Source organism: Rhinoraja longicauda, chromosome 40 (assembly GCF_053455715.1).
Source record: "Rhinoraja longicauda isolate Sanriku21f chromosome 40, sRhiLon1.1, whole genome shotgun sequence".
In the NCBI taxonomy this organism is placed as follows: Eukaryota; Metazoa; Chordata; class Chondrichthyes; order Rajiformes; family Arhynchobatidae; genus Rhinoraja; species Rhinoraja longicauda.
The window spans coordinates 14,064,354-14,083,834 of NC_135992.1; the positions used below are offsets into that span (position 1 = coordinate 14,064,354).

Sequence of the window (19,481 nt, forward strand, 5' to 3'; positions counted from 1 at the left end):
CTCTGGCATCCAAGAATGCGTAGGAAGGAACTGCAGATGCCGGTTTACACCGATGATAGACGCAAAATGTTGGAGTAACTCAGCGGGACAGGCAGCGTCACTGGAGAGAAGGAACGGGTGATGTTTCGGCTCAAGACCCTTCTTCAGGCTGAGAGTCGAGGGAGAGATAAACTGGAGACACCAAAAGGTGGACTAACTCAGCGGGACAGGCAGCGTCACTGGAGAGAAGGAACGGGTGACATTTCGGCTGGAGACCCTTCTTCAGGCTGAGAGTCTAGGGAGAGATAAACTGGAGACACCAAAAGGTGGAGTAACTCAGCGGGACAGGCAGCGTCTCTGGAGAGAGGTTTCACCCGAAACTTCACACATTCGTTCTCTCCAGAGACGCTGCCTTTTTCCAGGAATGTTTGCTACGATTATACGCTGTTCATAAAGATCTATTTCGTTTGATGGGAGTTGTTTCAAGTGACTACCAGTTAATTTCCAAGTTCGGCCGCAAAGTGAATCATTTCCGAACGCAATCAGAAATTTTAGGGACACAGGAAACTGCAGATGCCGGAATCCTGAGCAAAACACAAAGTGCTGGAGGAACTCATTGGGTCAGTCAGCATCTGTGGAGGGGAATGGCCAGAGAATGATTTGTGTCTAAACCTTACAGCCACCGTCATTGTAGTGTTAGGTGATTGCAATGAAGCTCGAATTTACACATATATATATATATTTTTTGGGCCAGGTGATGTTTCATGTTGTAAAACAAACAGTCTGCCAGTGGGTGGGTGGGTGAGGAAAGTCGCCTAGCAACGCAAGGCAGGCTTCAGTGTGCGGCCTCCACTTCCGCCACACCCGAACCTGCTGCCAAGCGGAAACGAGCGCTGATCGACGGGCGGACGGCCAATCGCGAGGCGGAACGGTGACGCAACGCGCGGATGCGGACCAATCGGCGGGAGGGGGCGGGGAATGGCCGGCCAGCGCGTTTGTGTGACGCGTGGAGCCGGGATTGTCTCCGCCGTTTAAAGGTAAGCGCGCCGGCGGGAGTTTTTAATACACATATATATATATATATTTATATTAAAATTAACGTTGCACCGGTAACACTGCCAGGGGAAGGGGCTGGCGTTTAAAATAAAAGCGATTCAGCGGCTGAGAATGGAGTGCACGCCCCTGTCCTTTGTTTACTACCTGAGTGGGGAATGTCCAGCTGCACAAACCTGGGGGAGGTCTCCCCCCTCCCCCCTCCCTCTCACAACCCCCCCTTCCTCTCACTACCCCCCCTCCATCTCACTACCCCCCCCCTCCCTCTCACAACCCCCCCTCCCTCTCACACCCCCCTTCCTCTCACTACCCCCTCCCTCTCACTACCCCCCTACCTCCCTCTCACTACCCCCCCTCCCTCTCACTACCCCCCCTCCCTCTCACTACCCCCCCCCTCCCTCTCACTACCCCCTACCTCCCTCTCACTACCCCCTACCTCTCACTACCCCCCCTACCTCCTTCTCACTCCCCCCTCCACCTCCTTCTCACTCCCCCCTCCCTCTCACTACCCCCCTCCCTCTCACTACCCCCCCCCCTCCCTCTCACACCCCCCTACCTCCTTCTCACTCTCCCCTCCACCTCCTTCTCACTCACCCCCCCTCCCTCTCACTACCCCCCCTCCCTCTCACTACCCCCCCTCCCTCTCACACCCCCTACCTCCCTCTCACACCCCCCTACCTCCCTCTCACTCCCCCCTCCCTCTCACACCCCCTACCTCCCTCTCACTCCCCCCTCCCTCTCACACCCCCTACCTCCCTCTCACACCCCCCCTTCCTCTCACTACCCCCCTACCTCCCTCTCACTACCCCCCCTCCCTCTCACTACCCCCCTCCCTCTCACTACCCCCCCTCCCTCTCACTACCCCCCCTCCCTCTCACACCCCCTACCTCCCTCTCACTCCCCCCTCCCTCTCACACCCCCTACCTCCTTCTCACTCCCCCCTCCACCTCCCTCTCACTACCCCCCTCCCTCTCACTACCCCCTCCCTCTCACACCCCCTACCTCCTTCTCACTCCCCCCTCCCTCTCACTACCCCCCCCCTCCCTCTCACACCCCCCTACCTCCTTCTCACTCCCCCCTCCACCTCCTTCTCACTCCCCCCTCCCTCTCACCCCCCTCCCTCTCACACCCCCTACCTCCCTCTCACTCCCCCCTCCCTCTCACTACCCCCCCCTTCCTCTCACTACCCCCCCTCCCTCTCACTACCCCCCTACCTCCCTCTCACTCCCCCCTCCCTCTCACACCCCCCTCCCTCTCACTACCCCCCCTCCCTCTCACTCCCCCCTCCCTCTCACTACCCCCCCTTCCTCTCACTACCCCCCCTCCCTCTCACTACCCCCCCTCCCTCTCACACCCCCCTACCTCCTTCTCACTCCCCCCTCCACCTCCTTCTCAATCCCCCCTCCCTCTCACACCCCCCTACCTCTCACTACCCCCCTCCCTCTCACACCCCCCTCCCTCTCACACCCCCCTCCCTCTCACTACCCCCCTCCCTCTCACTACCCCCTCCCTCTCACTACCCCACCCCTCTCACACCCCCTACCTCTCACACCCCCTACCTCCCTCTCACTCCCCCCTCCCTCTCACTACCCCCCCTCCCTCTCACTACCCCCCTCCCTCTCACTCCCCCCCTCCCTCCCCCCACTCCCTCTCCCCCCACTCCCTCTCCCCCCCTCCCTCACCCCCCCTCCCTCTCAACCCCCTCCCTCTCACCCTCCCTCCTTCTCACCCCCCCTCCCTCTCACTCCTCCCTCTCTCCCTCCCTCTCACTCCCCCTCCCTCTCACCCCCCCTCCCACCCCCCTCTCACCCCCCCTCCCACCCCCCTCTCACCTCCCTCCCTCCTTCTCACCCCCTCTATCCCTCCCTCTCTCCCCCCTCCCTCTCTCCCCCCCTCCCTCTCTCCCCCCTCCCTCCCTCTCTCCCCCCTTCCTCCCTCTCTCCCCCCTCCCTCCCTCTCTCCCCCCCTCTCTCCCCCTCCCTCCCTCTCTCCCCCCTCCCTCCCTCTCTCCCCCCTCCCTCCCTCTCCCCCCCTCCCTCCCTCTCCCCCCCTCCCTCCCTCTCCCCCCCTCCCTCCCTCTCCCCCCCCTCCCTCCCTCTCCCCCCCTCCCTCCCTCTCCCCCCCTCCCTCCCTCTCCCCCCCTCCCTCCCTCTCCCCCCTCTCCCTCCCTCTCCCCCCCTCCCTCCCTCTCCCCCCCCCCCTCTCACCTCCCTCCCTCCTTCTCACCCCCTCTATCCCTCCCTCTCTCCCCCCCTCCCTCTCTCCCCCCCTCCCTCTCTCCCCCCTCCCTCCCTCTCTCCCCCCTTCCTCCCTCTCTCCCCCCTCCCTCCCTCTCTCCCCCCCTCTCTCCCCCTCCCTCCCTCTCTCCCCCCTCCCTCCCTCTCTCCCCCCTCCCTCCCTCTCCCCCCCTCCCTCCCTCTCCCCCCCCCTCCCTCCCTCTCCCCCCCCTCCCTCCCTCTCTCCCCCTCCCTCCCTCCCTCTCTACCTCCCCCCCTCCCTACCTCCCCCCCTCCCTCCCTACCTCCCCTCTCCCCCCTCCCTCCCTCTCCCCCCTCCCTCCCTCTCCCCCCCTCCCTCCCTCTCCCCCCTCTCCCCCCCTCCCTCCCTCTCCCCCCTCCCTCCCTCTCCCCCCCTCCCTCCCTCTCCCCCCCTCCCTCCCTCCCTCCCTCTCCCCCCTCCCTCCCTCTCACCCCCTCCCTCCCTCTCACCCCCCTCCCTCTCTCTCACCCCCCTCCCTCCCTCTCACCCCCCTCCCTCCCTCTCACCCCCCTCCCTCTCACCGCCCCTCCCTCTCACCCCCTCCCTCTCACTCCCCTCCCTCTCACCCTCCCCCTCCCTCTCACCCCCCCCCTCTCACCCCCCCTCCCTCTCACCCCCCCCTCCCTCTCACCCCCCCTCCTCCCTCTAACTCTCTCTTGAAAGCATCCAGGGAATTGGCCTCCACTGCCTTCTGAGGCAGAGTGTTCCACAGCTTCACAACTCTGTGTGAAAAAGTTTTTCCACATCTCCGTTCTAAATGGCCTACCCCTTATTCTTAAACCGTGGCCCCTGGTTCGGGACTCGCCCAACATCGGGAACATGTTTCCTGCCTCTAGCGTGTCCAATCCCTTAATATATATTTCAATAAGATCCTCTCTCATGCTTCTAAATTCCAGAGTATACAAGCCCAGTCGCTCCAGTCTTTCAACATACGACAGTCCCGCCATTCCTGGAATTAACCTCGTGAACCTACGCTGCACTTCCTCAATAGTAAGAATGTCCTCCCTCAAATTTGGAGACCAAAACTGCACACAGTACTCCAGTTGTGGTCTCACTAGGGCACTGTACAACTGCAGAAGGGCCTCTTTGCTCCTATACTCAACTCCTCTTGTTATGAAGGCCAACATTCCCATTAGCTTTCTTCACTGCCTGCTGTACTTGCATGCTTACTTTCAGTGACTGATGAACTAGGACACCTAGATCTCGTTGTACTTCCCCTTTTCCTAACTTGACACCATTCAGATAATAATCTGCCTTCCTGTTCCTACCACCAAAGTGGATAACCTGACATTTATCCACATGCCGCCCCTGTGTTGCATGTTATAAATGTACAGTATTGTATCCACAATTCAATGTTTGTTTTTTGATATTTTGATGAGCTCTATGATCACTTGGAGCTTCACAACTAAACCTGCTCTAGCTCTGAGGCTCACTCAATGAAGTTTACCAAACAGAGTTCACACAGCAATGAGAGGCAAGGACCAGAACTGTACCACCACGCCCTCCTCAACCCAAGAATAAGACTCTGAAACATTACTATTATCTGGCCTAAGTTGGCTGAAATCAGTGTGGGTCATTATGCACTACACAATCTAGGATGCTGTTTTAAGATAAGGAATCAATAAATCTTCTCACATTTATTGGTGGCTATCATTTAGTTTAGTTTCGAGATACAGCGTAGAAACAGGCCCTTCGGCCCACTGGGTCTGCCTCGACCAGCGAACCCCTTGCGCTAGCACTATCCTACACACACTAGGGCCGATTTACAGTTCTAACTGAAGCCACTTAACCTACAAACTACATCTTTGGAACGTGGGAGAAAACCAGAGATCCCGGAGAAAACCCACGCGGTCACAGAGAGAAGGTACAAACTCCGTAGGTCAGGAATGAACCCGGTTCTCTGGCGCTGTATGGCAGCAACCCTCCCACTGCGCCACCCTGCCGCCCCTGTGTGCACGTTATAAATTTACAGGATTGTAATATTAGAAGATTTGGAGTTGAATATTTTGGATTTTCTGCTTCTGGTAAATAGAAGGGCTCCACGCGTCATCACAGCTGTAGCAAGTTAACATTCCCAGCTGTTATCAGACAACTGAACCATCCTCTCACCAACTAGAGAGCGGTCCTGGGTCATTGGAGACCCGTCAGACTATCTTTAATCGGACTTTACTGGATTTTTCCTTGCACTAAATGTTATTCCCTTAACTGTACACTGTGGACGGCTCGATTGTAATCGTGTATTGTCTTTCCACTGACTGGTTAGCACGCAATAAAAGCTTTTCACTGTACACTTGGTACACGTGACAATAAACTAAAAACCGTTACTTCGTGCATTGTTCATTCTAATGCGTTCTTTCTTTTTAAATCCTGTAAACGCTAGTATGGTGATTGCAGGACATGGAATCCAGACGTGTAACGGCTCGAGACTTGTGCGAGTATGATGATCTTGCTACAAGCCTCATACTGGACCCTTACTTGGGGTTTCAAACCCACAAGATGAACATCAGGTGAGCGTCGAGCAGGTTGCTGCATCTCTCCCGCTGTCCTCCACCTCTCAGCTGCCCGAGTGCAGCTCTTCCCTCCATTCCGAACCTTTCTGCCTCGTCTCACCTGGGGCCCTACTCATTTTCTGTAAATTGTGCCACAGTTTCCTCCTGATGTTCCATTTTCGAGGGAATGGATGGATGTGGATCACGTGCAGGCAGATGGGATCAGTGTAACTTGGCATCATGTTTGACACGGACATTGTGGGTCGAAGGGCCTGTTCCTATGCTGTACTGTCGCATGTTCTATGTTCCTTGAACTGATTGCACCAGCTAAGCCTTGATCATTCCTACTCCTCGATAAATGTGCTACCCCTTGTAATACCGTCTGAAAGCATGGGATTCCATACGCTTACTATAATAAGTAACCTTTCCTTACTCCTTGATCCCAACACGTTTAATACATGGCCACCTCCCTAACGTTAAGATTTATAATGCCCTTTCTATTTACCATTTACTAATTAGTTTAGAGATACAGCGTGGAAACAGACCCTTCAGCCCATCGAGCATTGGCCCAGCATCGATCACCCATTCACATTAGTTTCCATGTTATCCCACCTTCTCATCCACTCCCTATACACACTCGGGGCATCTTTACAGCGGCCAGCATGCCTTTTGGATGCGGGAGGAAACGGGTGTACCTGGAGGAAACCCATGCGGTTATGTGGAGAATGTGCAAACTCCACACACAGACAGCACCCGAGGTCAGGATTGAACCTGAGTCTCTGTCGGCGTGAGGCAGCGGATCTACCCGCTGTGCCGCACTGTAATCTTCATGAGCTGGTGTTCTTGGCAAAATCCAGATGGTGGAAGTTATTGTGCAAAGGTATATATTTGTATATATTTTGGTTTATGGCTGATTGCTGACTTTGTATGTTTTCGTAACTGATCTGCAAAGGTCTCCTTATTGTTTTCTCCCTTTCATTTAATTGTCCTGTTTTTGGTACATGCGACACTTAAAAACTCTTGATTCTCTCTTGACTTCACTCTCCTGCTTGGGTCTGAAGCAACCAGAAACTCTCAACGTCGCTGTGTGTTGTATTTAACTCTAGCTCTCGACCTGTTGTAAGGAGACACCAATACCTCAGGGATATTCTTCAAAACTTTCTTCAGTCTCAAGACTTGGAAACTATGTATCGGGCACTGACGTTGGGCGACTGGGCCTGGCATTACTTCCTGCACAAGACATCTCTCGAAGAAGAAATATTCAAATCTCAGGTGAGTGAGCAAGTGAATCTTTTTTTCTTTTCTCCACCTTTCTTCAAAGCGTTGCTGTGCCTCGCACGGCTCCATAGATACCCAATCAACGGAGCACGGCTCCATAGATACCCAATCAACATTCCAGCCTTTCTGCCCGAGTCCAGTTCAGCTGCTGTGGGAATCATTGCAACAAAGGAGTGGCGCAGCGGGTAGAGCTGCTGTCTCACAGCGCCAGGGGCCCAGATTTGATCCTGACCTCGGGTGCTGTCTGTGTGGAGTTTGCACGTTCTCCCTTTGACCATGTGGGTTTCACTGGGTGCTCCGGTTCCTCCCTCATCCCAAAGACACGCAGGTGTGTTGGTTAATTTACCTTTATAAAATGCCCCTAGTGTGTAAGGAGTGGATGGGAAAGTGGGATAACATACAACCAGAGTGAACGGGTGATTGATGGGCAGCGTAGACACCATGGGCTGAAGGGTCTCTTTCTAAACTATCAAGCTGGAAAGGGTACAGAGAAGATTTACAAGTATGTTGCCAGGGCTAGAGGGTGTGAGCTATAGGGAGAGGTTGAGCAGGCTGAGACTTGATTCCTTAGAGCGCAGGAAGATGAGGGGTGATCTAATTATGAGAGAAATAGATCGCGGAATTGCACAGAATCTCTTGCCTAGAGTAGGTGAATCGAGGTCCAAAGGACATAGGTTTAAGGTGAAGGCGGAAAAAATGTAATAAGAACATGAGTATCTTTTTCACACAAAGGGCGGTGGGTGTATGGAATGAGCTGCCAGAGGAGGTAGTTGAGGCAGGGACTATCCCAATGTTTAAGAAACAGTTAGACAGGTACATGGATAGGACAGGTTTGGAGGGATGTGGGCAGGTGGGACTAGTGTAGCTGGGACATGTTGGCCGGTGTGGGTGAGTTGGGCCGAAGGGCCTGTTTCCACACTGTATCACTCTGTGATTCTAAACTAAGCTAAATATGCTCCTTCGCGTCCTCATCAGTGTCCACACTTCCACTTTGTCGCACATTGTGAATAATCAGGAATGCTCTCCTTGTTGGTTTTAATGCTCCTACCCCCAGTCACATCTCCCCTTGCTAGGGAGGTCTAAGGCTGGCTGTCAGGCCTCTGCCATGGTCTCGGGGCGTGTGTATGCATGCCTCAGTTCAACTCCTTGCTAAGCTTTCGGAGTGAGTTTGTGCGACACGCCTATGCACAGATTTGTGTTTTCTACATCTTGAAGAAACAGACATAAACCACCGGGCTGCAGCTTATTTACCCAAAGTACTGCTTTTCTGAATGGTTTTATTTTATTCCCCCATTTGCTCCATAATGAAGCAATGTACTGGAGTAGATTCCGTAAACACTGGCAACAATCAGGCGTTCAATATTTAAGTGGCCATTTTTAACTACGTGTCGAGAAAGTAACATCACCAGCTCCTAGTCTATTCCTTACTAAACAAACAGATTCATTGGTCAGGCACCAGTTACATTTCACTTCATATTTTCTTAGGGTTGCCAACTGTCCTGTATTAGCCGGGACGTCCCGTATTTTGGGCTGAATTAGTTTGTCCCGTATGGGACTGCCCTCGTCCCATATTAGTAAGGTTGCCAACTTCCTCACTCCCAAATAAGGGACAAAGGGTGACGTCACCGTCCCGTGCCCCATGTGACCTCGCCCAGCCAGCGGCCACGTGCTCCCGCTCCACCAATGGCAGTCGCCATTGGTGGAGCGGGAGCACGTGGCCGCTGGCTGGGTGAGGTCACGTGGGGCGTGGGGCGGTGACGTCACCCTTTGTCCCTTATTTGGGAGTGAGGAAGTTGGCAACCCTATACCTTCCCGTATTTTACCAGCCTGTGTCACTGACACCATTTGTAACAGTCCCATCTTTAAAATAAGTAACAATTTGGGGGTCAGTTGATTGGAACGATTGATATTGCCTATTTCAAATAAACTATTTTGGCATGAAGTAAAATTTGTGTTTTTAAGTAACGTCTCTTTAATTTTGTAGTCCACTTTATATGCTCTGTATATGCAAAAATATACATGTAGTAAAAATAAGCAAACATGCAGGCAGGCAGGCACATGTGTAAGTTAAATGTACTCTAAGGATGCTCTTTCAGAGTCATTTGTTTATTTGGGAAATGTTTGGAATTTTGTCTCCAATTTAGGTTTTCCGTTACCTTCGAATATTCCTGCCTGAAAGCGGCTTTGAAATCTTCCCGTGTAATCGATATTCTTCAGAATCCAACGGAGCCAAGATTGTGTCCTTGAGAAAGTGGTACGTTTCCTTGCCTTTCATGTGATCTGCGTGAGTGGTGACACGGATCAAGACTGGCCTTTCACTTCGGAAGGTTCCAGCCAGAATAATGTGATAATCATGTCATCTTGGCACATCACAAAGTGCTGGAGTAACTCAGCGGATCAGGCAGCAACTCTGAAGAACATACATGGGCGACATTTTGGGTCAGGACCTTTCTTTGTTTCTTCGTCCTTTTATATATAGTTCCCCAACCTTGGGCAACACGTTGGCGCAGCTGGAAAGTTGCTGCCTTGCAGCGCCAGAGACCCGGGTTCAATCCGGACCACGGGTGCTGTCTGTACGGAGTTTGTACGTTCTCCCCGTGACCACATGGATTTTTTCCCCGAGATCTTCGGTTTCCAAAGATGTAGAGTTTTGTAGGTTAATTGGCTTGGTATAAGTAAATTGTCCGTAGTATGTGTAGGATAGTGTTAGTGTGCGTGGATCGCCAGTCGGTGCGGACCCGATGGGCCGAAGGGCCTGTTTCCATGCTGCATCTCTAAACTAAACTAATCTAAACCTCGTACTGCCTAGTTCTCTCTCCCTCACCTCTGGCAATCTCCCCTGCACAGCCTCCAACCATAGAGTGTTCCCCAACCCTGTACTGCTCATATCTATCTCCTTCTAAGACATGATAATAATAACCCTAAACCTAGTAAGGACCAGCACAGCGTTTTATACTCAAGATTCCACCTTCTGCAGTCTCTTGTGTCTCCTCAGTAACTTGATATTGACGTGCTGGAGTAACTCAGCGGGTTAGGCAGCATCTCCGGAGAAAAAGTCTGAAGAAGGGTTCCGACCCAAAACGTCACCCATCCCTTTTCTCCACAGATGCTGCCTGACCCGCTGAGTTACTCCATCACTCTGTGTCTACGGTATAGATCAGCATTGTCAGTTCCTTCCTTCACATTGATATCGCCCGGTTCTTTTTGCTTCGCTTCCATGCGACAGTTGAGCGCTTTTCTCCTTTCTCCGTCAGTTTATCAACGTTCTTTGCTCCTGCTCAACAGGAAAGAGAACGATAAGATCGAGCTGCTTGTCGGCTGCTTGGCGGAGCTCTCTGAGGAGGAAGAGTCCCTCCTGCGCCCAGGAGAGAACGACTTCAGCGTGATGTACTCGACCCGAAAGAAATGTGCCCAGCTGTGGCTGGGGCCTGCATCCTTCATCAACCACGGTACGTCCGCACTTGGCCCTTCTGTAACAGTAAAGGGAAGGAAACTATCAGAGAGACTGTGCATTGTTGCAAATATTCTTTCATTTCTCTTTGTACAATCGCACGCTTCAAGAAGATATACATTGTAGGTGGACACAAAAAGCTGCAGTGACTCAGCGGGACAGGCAGCATCTCTGGAGAAAAGGAATGGGTGGCATTTCGGGTCAAGGCCCTTCTTCAGACTGAAGAAGGAAATAGTCTGAAGAAGGGACTCGACCCGAAACGTCACCCATGCCTTCTCTCCAGAGATGCTGCCTGTCCCGCTGAGTCACTCCAGCGTTTTGTGTCTAACTTTGATTTAAACCAGCACCTGCAGTTCCTTCCTGCACAATTCATCTGTCTTCCATTGTCTAGGCTTATTCTAACAAAAACCCTTGAACCAGCAGTGGATTTTATAGTCAACACTGTTCTGAGCCAATCTTAGCTGAGTTATAATGGTTCTCTTGTGGTTATGATCCTAGATGGATATTAAAGTGTGTGTGTGAATGCGTGTATGAAGGTCACCGTAAATATATCTTTATTCATTTATGGAATTAGATGTTGCTAGCAATGTCGGCATTAATTGCACAGAAGTCGTTAAATTAAAATAGTTTTCTTGCTGTTATGATTCTCGGTGGATATTAAAGTGCGTGAGTACGTGCGAAGGTCACCGTAAATATATCTTGATTTATTCATTCATGGAGTAGGGACGTCGCTGGTAACGCCAGCATTAATTGCACTGAGTTGCGGGCATTAAGCATCAATCACACTGGTGAATCTGCAGCCAGATCAGTACAGATGGCAGGTTTTCATTTCTGCAAGAATTAGTGGACCAGATGGGTTTTTACAACAACCTGGTAGTTTCATGGTTACTGTTACTGAGATGAGATTTGATCCCAAATTTATTTAATTACTTGAATTTAAATGTTCCAGCTGCCATGGTGGTCTCGTCCCGAAACGTCACCCATTCCTTCTCTCCAGAGAAGCTGCCTGTCCCGCTGAGTTACTCCAGCTTTTTGTGTCTATCTTGGGTTTAAACCAGCATCTGCAGTTCCTTCTTACACACAGTGAGATTCAAACAAGTAATCCTGGACAAAGCTGTTATCAGGCAACTGAACCATCCTACCACAACCAGAGAGCAGTGCTGAACTATTATCCTCCTCTTTGGTGAACCTCGGACAATCCTTGATCGGACTTTGAAGGTAGACACAAATTGCTGGGGTAACTCAGCGGGACAGGCAGCATCTTTGGAGAGAAGCAATGGGACTTGATCGGACTTTGCTGGCTTTACCTTGCACGGTACGCGGCACGGTAGCGCAGCGGTAGAGTTGCTGCTTTACAGCGAATGCAGCGCCGGAGACTCAGGTTCGATCCTGACTACGGGTGCTGTACTGTAAGGAGTTTGTACGTTCTCCCCGTGACCTGCGTGGGTTTTCTCCGAGATCTTCGGTTTCCTCCCACACTCCAAAGACGTACAGGTATGTAGGTTAATTGGCTGGGTAAATGTAAAAATTGTCCCTAGTGGGTGTAGGATAGTGTTAATGTACGGGGATCACTGGGCGGCACGGACTTGGAGGGCCGAAAAGGCCTGTTTCCGGCTGTATATATATGATATGATATACGTTATTCTCTTATCGTGTATCTGTACACTGTAGATGGCCTGATTGTAATCATGTTTTGTCTGTCTGCTGACTGGATAGCATGCACAAAGAGCTTTTCGCTGTACCTCGGTACACGTGACAATAAATTAAACCAAAAAGCGATGGTCCTGAACTTTGTTTGCTGCTCCGTTAACCTTACTGCTGTGTGGCAGTACCCTGCAGGACAATTCCTCATGGAGGCTACAGCGCAAATGTTTACATTTCAATTTTAAGAAAAATGCACAATTAAATAAATGTAATAATGGTATTCTTCTTTTCTCTCCATGTCCTGAAGACTGCAGACCAAACTGTAAGGTAAGAGACCTCTATCACATTATTCAAATTACATCGTATTAGTCAAGTGTTTATTCGTTGTATATACCAAGACGGAACAATGAAATTCTTACATGCAGTAGCATAACAGGTCTGTAAATACAGTACTCAATACAAAGCATAATTAACAATGAAAGTTCAACAATTTTTTTAAAAAGCAAGAGTAGTGGTAAACAAAACCAAAGCCGTCGGCCGTCGTACAACCAAGACAGTAACAGCTAAAGTCTGAAGAAAGATTCTGACCCAAAACGTCACCTATTCCTTTTCTTCAGAGATGCTGCCTGACCTGCTCAGTTACTCCAGCCTTTTTGTGCCTGTCTCCTCCTTGGTACCGTAAAAGAAAACAATTCCTCGATTTGTATTGACTTTAAAATTTTATTGTCTTCTGCTTTTCCTGTCATGAAATGTGTCATGAATCTTAACAGATTTCAAGTTCAAAAGACTCAATTGTTTTGATATCTTGGGGTAGTACTTGGAGGCTGATACATGATAGGGAGAATAAGTCTGATGATGAACATAACTCCCTACCGTGGAATGTAACTGCAGATGCTGGTACAAATCGAAGGTACCACAAAAAGCTGGAGTAACTCAGCGGGTCGAGACCCTTCTTCAGACTGATGTCAGAGGAGGGGGTGGGACAACCCGCCCTATTTGCACCAAAACCAAGTACTTGGGTATTTACCGTGCTTGCTGTCTTTGGGGAAATTAGGAACAGAAAATGGGTGACCTCTGTCAACCTGTTCCCTTTCTGTGGGGAAAATGGCCTGTTCTTTCTTCCTCGCAACAGCAGACGTGCATTTGTGCGGCATCTTTAACATAGCAGACCAATTCACATCCGCATCAGCAATCAAAAGACGACACCAAGCCACATCAGGAGACATAGAGACTGTTGATCATAGGTTTGGTTGGAGATAGGTTTTAAGAAGCATCTAAAGTGAAGGGTGAAGGGTTTAGCAATGCTTGAGATAGGGTTGCTGTGCATAGAAACCTGCAGCATCGAGGATCGTGTAAAAATCTATGATAGGAATAGATCGGGTAGATGAACAGAGTCTCTTGCCCAGAGTCGGTGAATTGAGGACAAGAGGACATAGGTTTAAGGTGAAGGGGAAAAGATTTAATAAGAATCTGAGGGGAAACTTTTTCCACACAAAGGGTGGTGGGTGTAAGGAACGAGCTGCCAGAGGAGGTAGTTAAGGCAGGGACTATCCCAACGTTTAAGAAACAGTTCGACAGATACATGGATAGGATAGGTTTGGAGGGATATGGGCCAAATACAGGCAGGTGGGACTAGTGTAGCTGGGACATGTTGGCTGGTGTGGGCAAAATGGGCCGAAGGGCCTGTTTCCACAATGTAACACTCTATGACTCTATGATTGCAAGTGTGATGTTGTGGTCTGGTGTTTCACACTGTATCATGGCACCCCTCTTGTGTTTTACTCACGCAGTTTGTTTCAACTGAGGGTGACCGGGCATGTGTCAAAGTCCTCCGCGATATTGAGCCTGGAGATGAAATCACCTGCCACTACGGCGACAGCTTTTTTGGTGAAAACAACGAGCTGTGCGAATGCGACACATGTGAGAGGTGAGGGATCGGATCATTCCCAGACCTAATGTGGGGGAAGGCAGTGTTTGGGGCGGAGGGGCCACGTCGCTCACTTCACGTGCCGTCAGAAACAAGTCAACCAAGCCTGGCGAGGGCATCAGTCAACATTGAGTTCAACAATGGTGTAATTCAATGATTGGGCTCGTATCCAGAGCCCTGGTCAATTGAACTGAAAACATGCGTTTAAAACCCACCGACACAGCTAGAAAAAAATCAAATTCAGAAATTCAACCAATCTGCAGTTAAGTCCTGGTCTCGGTAACGGTGACCATTAGAAATGACTGAGTTGTTTAAAATCCACCATACTCACTGTTGTCCTTTTGCGGAGAAAATCTACCATCCGCGGCTGGTCTGATTTCCGCGTGACCACAGGCCCACGACAGTGAAGGTGACTTTTAAATGCCCTCTGAGATGGCTCAGCAAGCCACCGTGGTAGTTCAGCTACCACGGGCACCGACAGCTTTGGAAAAGACCCGAAAATGGCAAGAAATTAATGAACTCCATTAACTCCATTAATGAAGATTTGTTATTTCGCTGTTCGTATCAGGAACACAAAAAAAAAGAGTTGATCTTTAAATTCTTCCAGGAGAGGTGAAGGAGCCTTCAGGATGAAGAAGCGAGATGTTGAAATGGATGCTCTCTGCAATTACAGACTAAGAGAGACCGACAGTCGCCTGAGTCGAATGAAAGAGAAAAGCAAAGGGAGATGGTTCATGTCAACACGTGCTGCCGTTTGCCAGAAAACGGTCGAGAGGGCAGCGTGGCAGAGTGAGTAATATCGCCGGTGTATGTGGCTACTGCTGGGGCTTGGCAGGTTCTGCTGTTGTTGACTAGTGTGGCTGGGGCATGTTGGCCCCTGCGGGCAAGTTAGAACCATCGAAAATAGGTGCAGGAGTAGGCCATTCGGCCCTTCCAGCCAGCACTGCCATTCAATATGTTTCTTGGCTGATCATCCAGAATCAGTACCATTAGCCCTAAGAGTTATATCTAACTCTTTAAAACTGAGGTGAGAAGAGACTTTTTCACCCAAAGAGTTATGGATTTGTGGAATTCTCTGCCACAGAGGGCAATTCGCTGGATGAATTTAAAAGAGAGTTAGATAGAGCTCTAGGGGCTAGTGGAATCAAGGGATATGGGGAGAAGGCTGGCACAGGATACTGATTGTGGATGATCAACCATGATCACAATGAATGGAGGTGCTGGCCAAATGGCTTCATCCTGCACCTATTTTCTATGTTTCTATGTAATTCTCTTGAATACCTCAAGTTGGGCCGAAGGGCCTGTTTCCACACTGTATCACTCTGTGATTCTATGACTCTAGGTGGAAATGGCTTGTGAAACATCCAAACGGATTCTCAATCTGTTGCTCAGGTTAAAACTCATCGCGAACTCGCGAACAATATCCACAAATGAAGAAAGTTTAATGGCTCACCTTAGCTCAGCCATCCAATTTCTTCCAGGGTTTTCAACCTCCACTGTTGCCACCACCATATCCTTGAGCTGAGAATCTAGAACTGGGGGCACTGTCTCGATAAGGGACTGAAATGAGAAGAAATGTATTCACACCTTGGTTGGTGAATTCTGTATTCCAGAGACCTGAGTTTAATTTAGTTTGTTTATTGTCACGTGCACCAAGGTACAGTGAAAAGCTTTTTGTTGCGTGCTATCCAGTCAGTGGAAAGACAATACATGACAGCAATCAAACTATTCACAGTGTACAGATACAGGATAAAGGGCTCGTTCTCTGAATCTATTTGAGGCTTTGCAAAGCAAGATATTTCACATGGGGGTGACGTTCCTGAAAAGCAGCGCGTAATTCAAAAACATGTAAATTAAAAGATATCAATTTTAAAAGGTGAAAATTTGAGCATGTTATTTCATAAATGCTGTGCGTGAATTGAGTTTTGGTGTTATTTAAATAAGCGCATTATTTCAAGAACACATAAATCAAACACATAAAAGGCTAGGGACTTTAGAATTTTACCGAAGCCAATTAACCTACAAACCTGCACGTCTTTGGAGTGTGGGAGGAAACTGGAGCACCCGGAGAACGTACAAACTCCGTACTGACATCACTCGTAGTCGGGATCAAACCCGGGTCTCTGGCGCTGTCAGGCAGCAACTCTACCGCTGTACCACTGTGCCGCCCTGACTTGGTGTTGGCATAATTGGTTGTTAGACAGCAGTGGAAGCTCTGTAATAATCACCTGAAATGGAGAGGCCGGGGTAATGAGTCTTTCTTAGTTGCTCTGGGGCGTACCCTTTTTGATTGTGTACGAGTGGAAATCATGAACTCCTCCCTAGATCAGATACCTAGTCAATTATCGCTATCTTCATTGATCTATAAACAGTGGAAATACAGCCAAAGGGATACCAACACCTTCAATAGACAATAGGTGCAGGAGGAGGCCATTCGGCCCTTCGAGCCAGCACCGCCATTCAATGTGATCATGGCTGATCATCCACAATCTCCCCATACCCCCTGACTCCGCTATCATTAAGAGCTCTATCTAACTCTCTCTTGAAAGCATCCAGAGAATTGGCCTCCACTGCCTTCTGAGGCAGAGAATTCCGCAGATTTACAATTCTCTGAGTGAAAACGTTTTTCCTCGTGTCCGTTCTAAATGGCTTACCCCTTATTCTTCAACTGTGGCCCCTGGTTCTGGAGTTCAATGCTCGCAAAGTAAAGCTGAAGGAAAAGAACCGAGTTTTGGATAACAATTGATGGGACTTACAAAGGCTAACACATTTGTGTTTTTTGTTTTGGTTTTAGCTTCAACCAGAAGGCTCTCCTTGAGTTTAAGAAGGAACCGACGGAAGAAATGGAGAAGGCAGGTGTCAAGCAACGACCACTGCAGGTCGCCGTCTGCATCTCCACCGATGGCTGTGCAGCCGCAGCCCTGTCCAGCTGGCAAAGCAGAGGGGGCAGTGATGCCGCCGGCTTCAGCGGAGCGTTTGCCAGACGAGAGCAGGACTGACCGTCGCTGGGGCGAGGCTGGGGCGGGGGCACCTCCCTGCCAGCCCAGGTGCCAGCCTTCAACGCTGGAATCACCGCCCGCCGCCTGGCTAACTGACCCTGGGACGTCGGCAAGGTTCCTGGTGCCCGAAGGTGTGGTCCTGAAGGAACTACGGGTAGACCTGTCCGACTGTGGGAATATGGCTGGAAACGTAACCCGTCCGACTGGGACCACTGCGGCAGGATGCGCGGGCAGTCTCCGGGGAGAATCGGAACGGGGCCAAAACCTAGCAACCCCTCAGCAACGAGGAACCGTGACCAATCTAAAACCCCCTGGGAGCACCAGCAGAGTCCCGGCATCTAGGCCCAACACCAGACAGTCGTCAAAGTCAACGTTGGAGAATTCAAAGGTTCTTGGGTTAGCAACTGGTGTGAACGTCAATGCCCCGGACCAAGTGCCACGTTATCCAGGGAGCTTGAAGAAAGCTTTCTCCGCAGAGAAGCCTCCTGTTGCTTCACCCGCTGAACCTGAGAGTGTGTCTGGAAGCTCCTTGAGAAGAAAGAGGAGGAGGAGGTGGTGCCAAAGGAAACAGGGATCGAAAGATAGGACGGGTCGAAAGAGAAGGACCTCACAAAGCCCAGAGATGTTACCGAGAAGATCTTTTGGTTTGACCCATTTTGTGAAAATTGATCTGAGTAAGGACGTGGTCCTTGTCACCAGCGTTAAGAACGAAGTGCAGGGCAACACGGTGCCTGCCCCCAACTGTGGCCGGGACCCAGGCGACGCTGTGAGCTGGCCGGGATTGCGGCGTGTCCGCGTCGTTCTGGAGGACATCTCCAAGATCTGCGAGAGCGCCACGCGCACATGGTACGACAGCCGCAAGCTGGCGGCCAGGCTGAGCATGGAGGCGGGGGGAGGGAGGGGCCCGTCCGATCCCGGGGCGGCGAGCGGCAGGACCACGAGCGGCGCTCAGCCGTGCTCCCGCGCCAGGCGGCACAAGCGGGCGAGCAGCGGCCAGAGGAGAGGAGCCCGGCCCTCCCCGAAGTCAGCCGTCAAACGGAAGCAGCTCGACGGCGAGAGGGCAGGGGTGGAGTGTCCGGCGGATCCCTACGGCTCGAGGCAGAGCTCGACGCGCCACAAGCGGATCAGGTGCCCTGCGAGCTCTCCGGAGACGAAGGGGCTGGGAACATCGCCAGGCGGGGAGGGCGATGAGGGCTTGCTCTCCCATAGCTGCTTTGCCTCCACGGTGGGCCAGGATAAAAGACCTAGTGTCTTCACTCCCTTTGCTCGCTCCAAGCACCTGCGTCTGGTGGTCAGCCACGGCTCCATAGACTTCGACGTCTACTCCTCGGCCAGCGAGAACTCTGTCTGAGGGTTACGCTGGGCCTGGAGGTGCCTCCTGAAGGAGCTTTCTGTGGAGAGGGCAAGGTTTGCTCACACCCAGAGACTTGGTGCAAAACACTCTCCGACTCTCGCGTTGTTGATCAGCTCAGTGGCGATCACTCCAGTTTGAACAACAATTCTGCTGCTCTCTGATGCTGGAGATTGGTGTCTTGTCACACTCTCCTCTCCCTCCCCACCCCCCCTTCCACAACATTGGTGATTGATTAAAATATGTTCATAAACAAACCCCAGGAGGATTTCTCCATGGGGTGGCATGGTGGCGCAGCGGTAGAGTTGCTGCCTTACAGCGCCAGAGACCCGGGTTCAATCCTGACTACGGGTGCTGTCTGTACGGAGTTTGTACGTTCTCCCTGTGACTGTGGGTTTTCTACGGGTGCTCTGGTTTCCTCAACATTCCAAAAACATGCGGGTTTGCAGGTTAATTGGCTTCATTTTGTTTTTAAATTGCAAGTTGTCCCTAGTGTGTAGGATAGTGCCAGCATAGAGGTGATCGCTGGTCGGTGTGGGCCTGTTTCCGCATTGTATCTCTAAAGTCTAAAGATTGATGCAAGAAGTTGGGGACCACATGAGTTGGGGGGGGGGGGGGGAGTGGTAGTTATTGCTGCTGTGGTTGGCCACAATGCCAGTTGTCGGGGGTAGTTGGTGAAGGTGTGCCCTTATCTGCCGCCACGTTTCCTGACATGTATCCATTAACCCAACAGGGCGAGGCTGAATCTGCTGAGCCACCCTCCAATGCTTTTGCCAGCCTTGGTGAACTGGGCAGGGGTGAGATGTGTAGTTCTACACCGTAGCATGGATCACGAGAGGACAGAGAGCGGAGGGGGAGGGGGGGGGGGGGGGGGGGGGGAGGGGGGAGTCAACAGACGGTCATAAATTCCAGGGAGCGGCTGTGACTACCAAGCTTGTGTGCTTGAACAGTGTTAATAAAGCAAGTACCTCATGAGATGGCTGCTCATGTCAGCTTGCAAACGGACAGTATTCCTTGGAGTATTCATTGAAATACTCTCTCACACCTTGAC

The 19,481-nt window shown here is 51.1% G+C and overlaps 1 protein-coding gene across 2 annotated transcripts; it reads left to right on the forward strand.

The window, feature by feature from the left end:
- The first annotated feature begins 953 nt into the window (after window positions 1–953).
- Window positions 954–19,015, forward strand: LOC144611366 (uncharacterized). Of its 2 annotated transcripts, XM_078430436.1 has the most exons (9): window positions 954–1,016; window positions 5,672–5,798; window positions 6,887–7,052; window positions 9,203–9,312; window positions 10,344–10,507; window positions 12,461–12,480; window positions 13,944–14,080; window positions 14,688–14,869; window positions 16,875–19,015. In XM_078430436.1, exons 2-9 carry the CDS (start codon window positions 5,689–5,691, stop codon window positions 18,428–18,430), a joined length of 2,445 nt encoding a protein of 814 aa, XP_078286562.1. In that variant the 5' UTR covers window positions 954–1,016; window positions 5,672–5,688; the 3' UTR covers window positions 18,431–19,015. The 2 variants fall into 2 exon arrangements, with proteins under 2 accessions (XP_078286562.1, XP_078286563.1); XM_078430437.1 differs by lacking the exons at window positions 954–1,016; window positions 5,672–5,798 and adding an exon at window positions 6,579–6,660.
- Window positions 19,016–19,481: the final 466 nt, after the last annotated feature.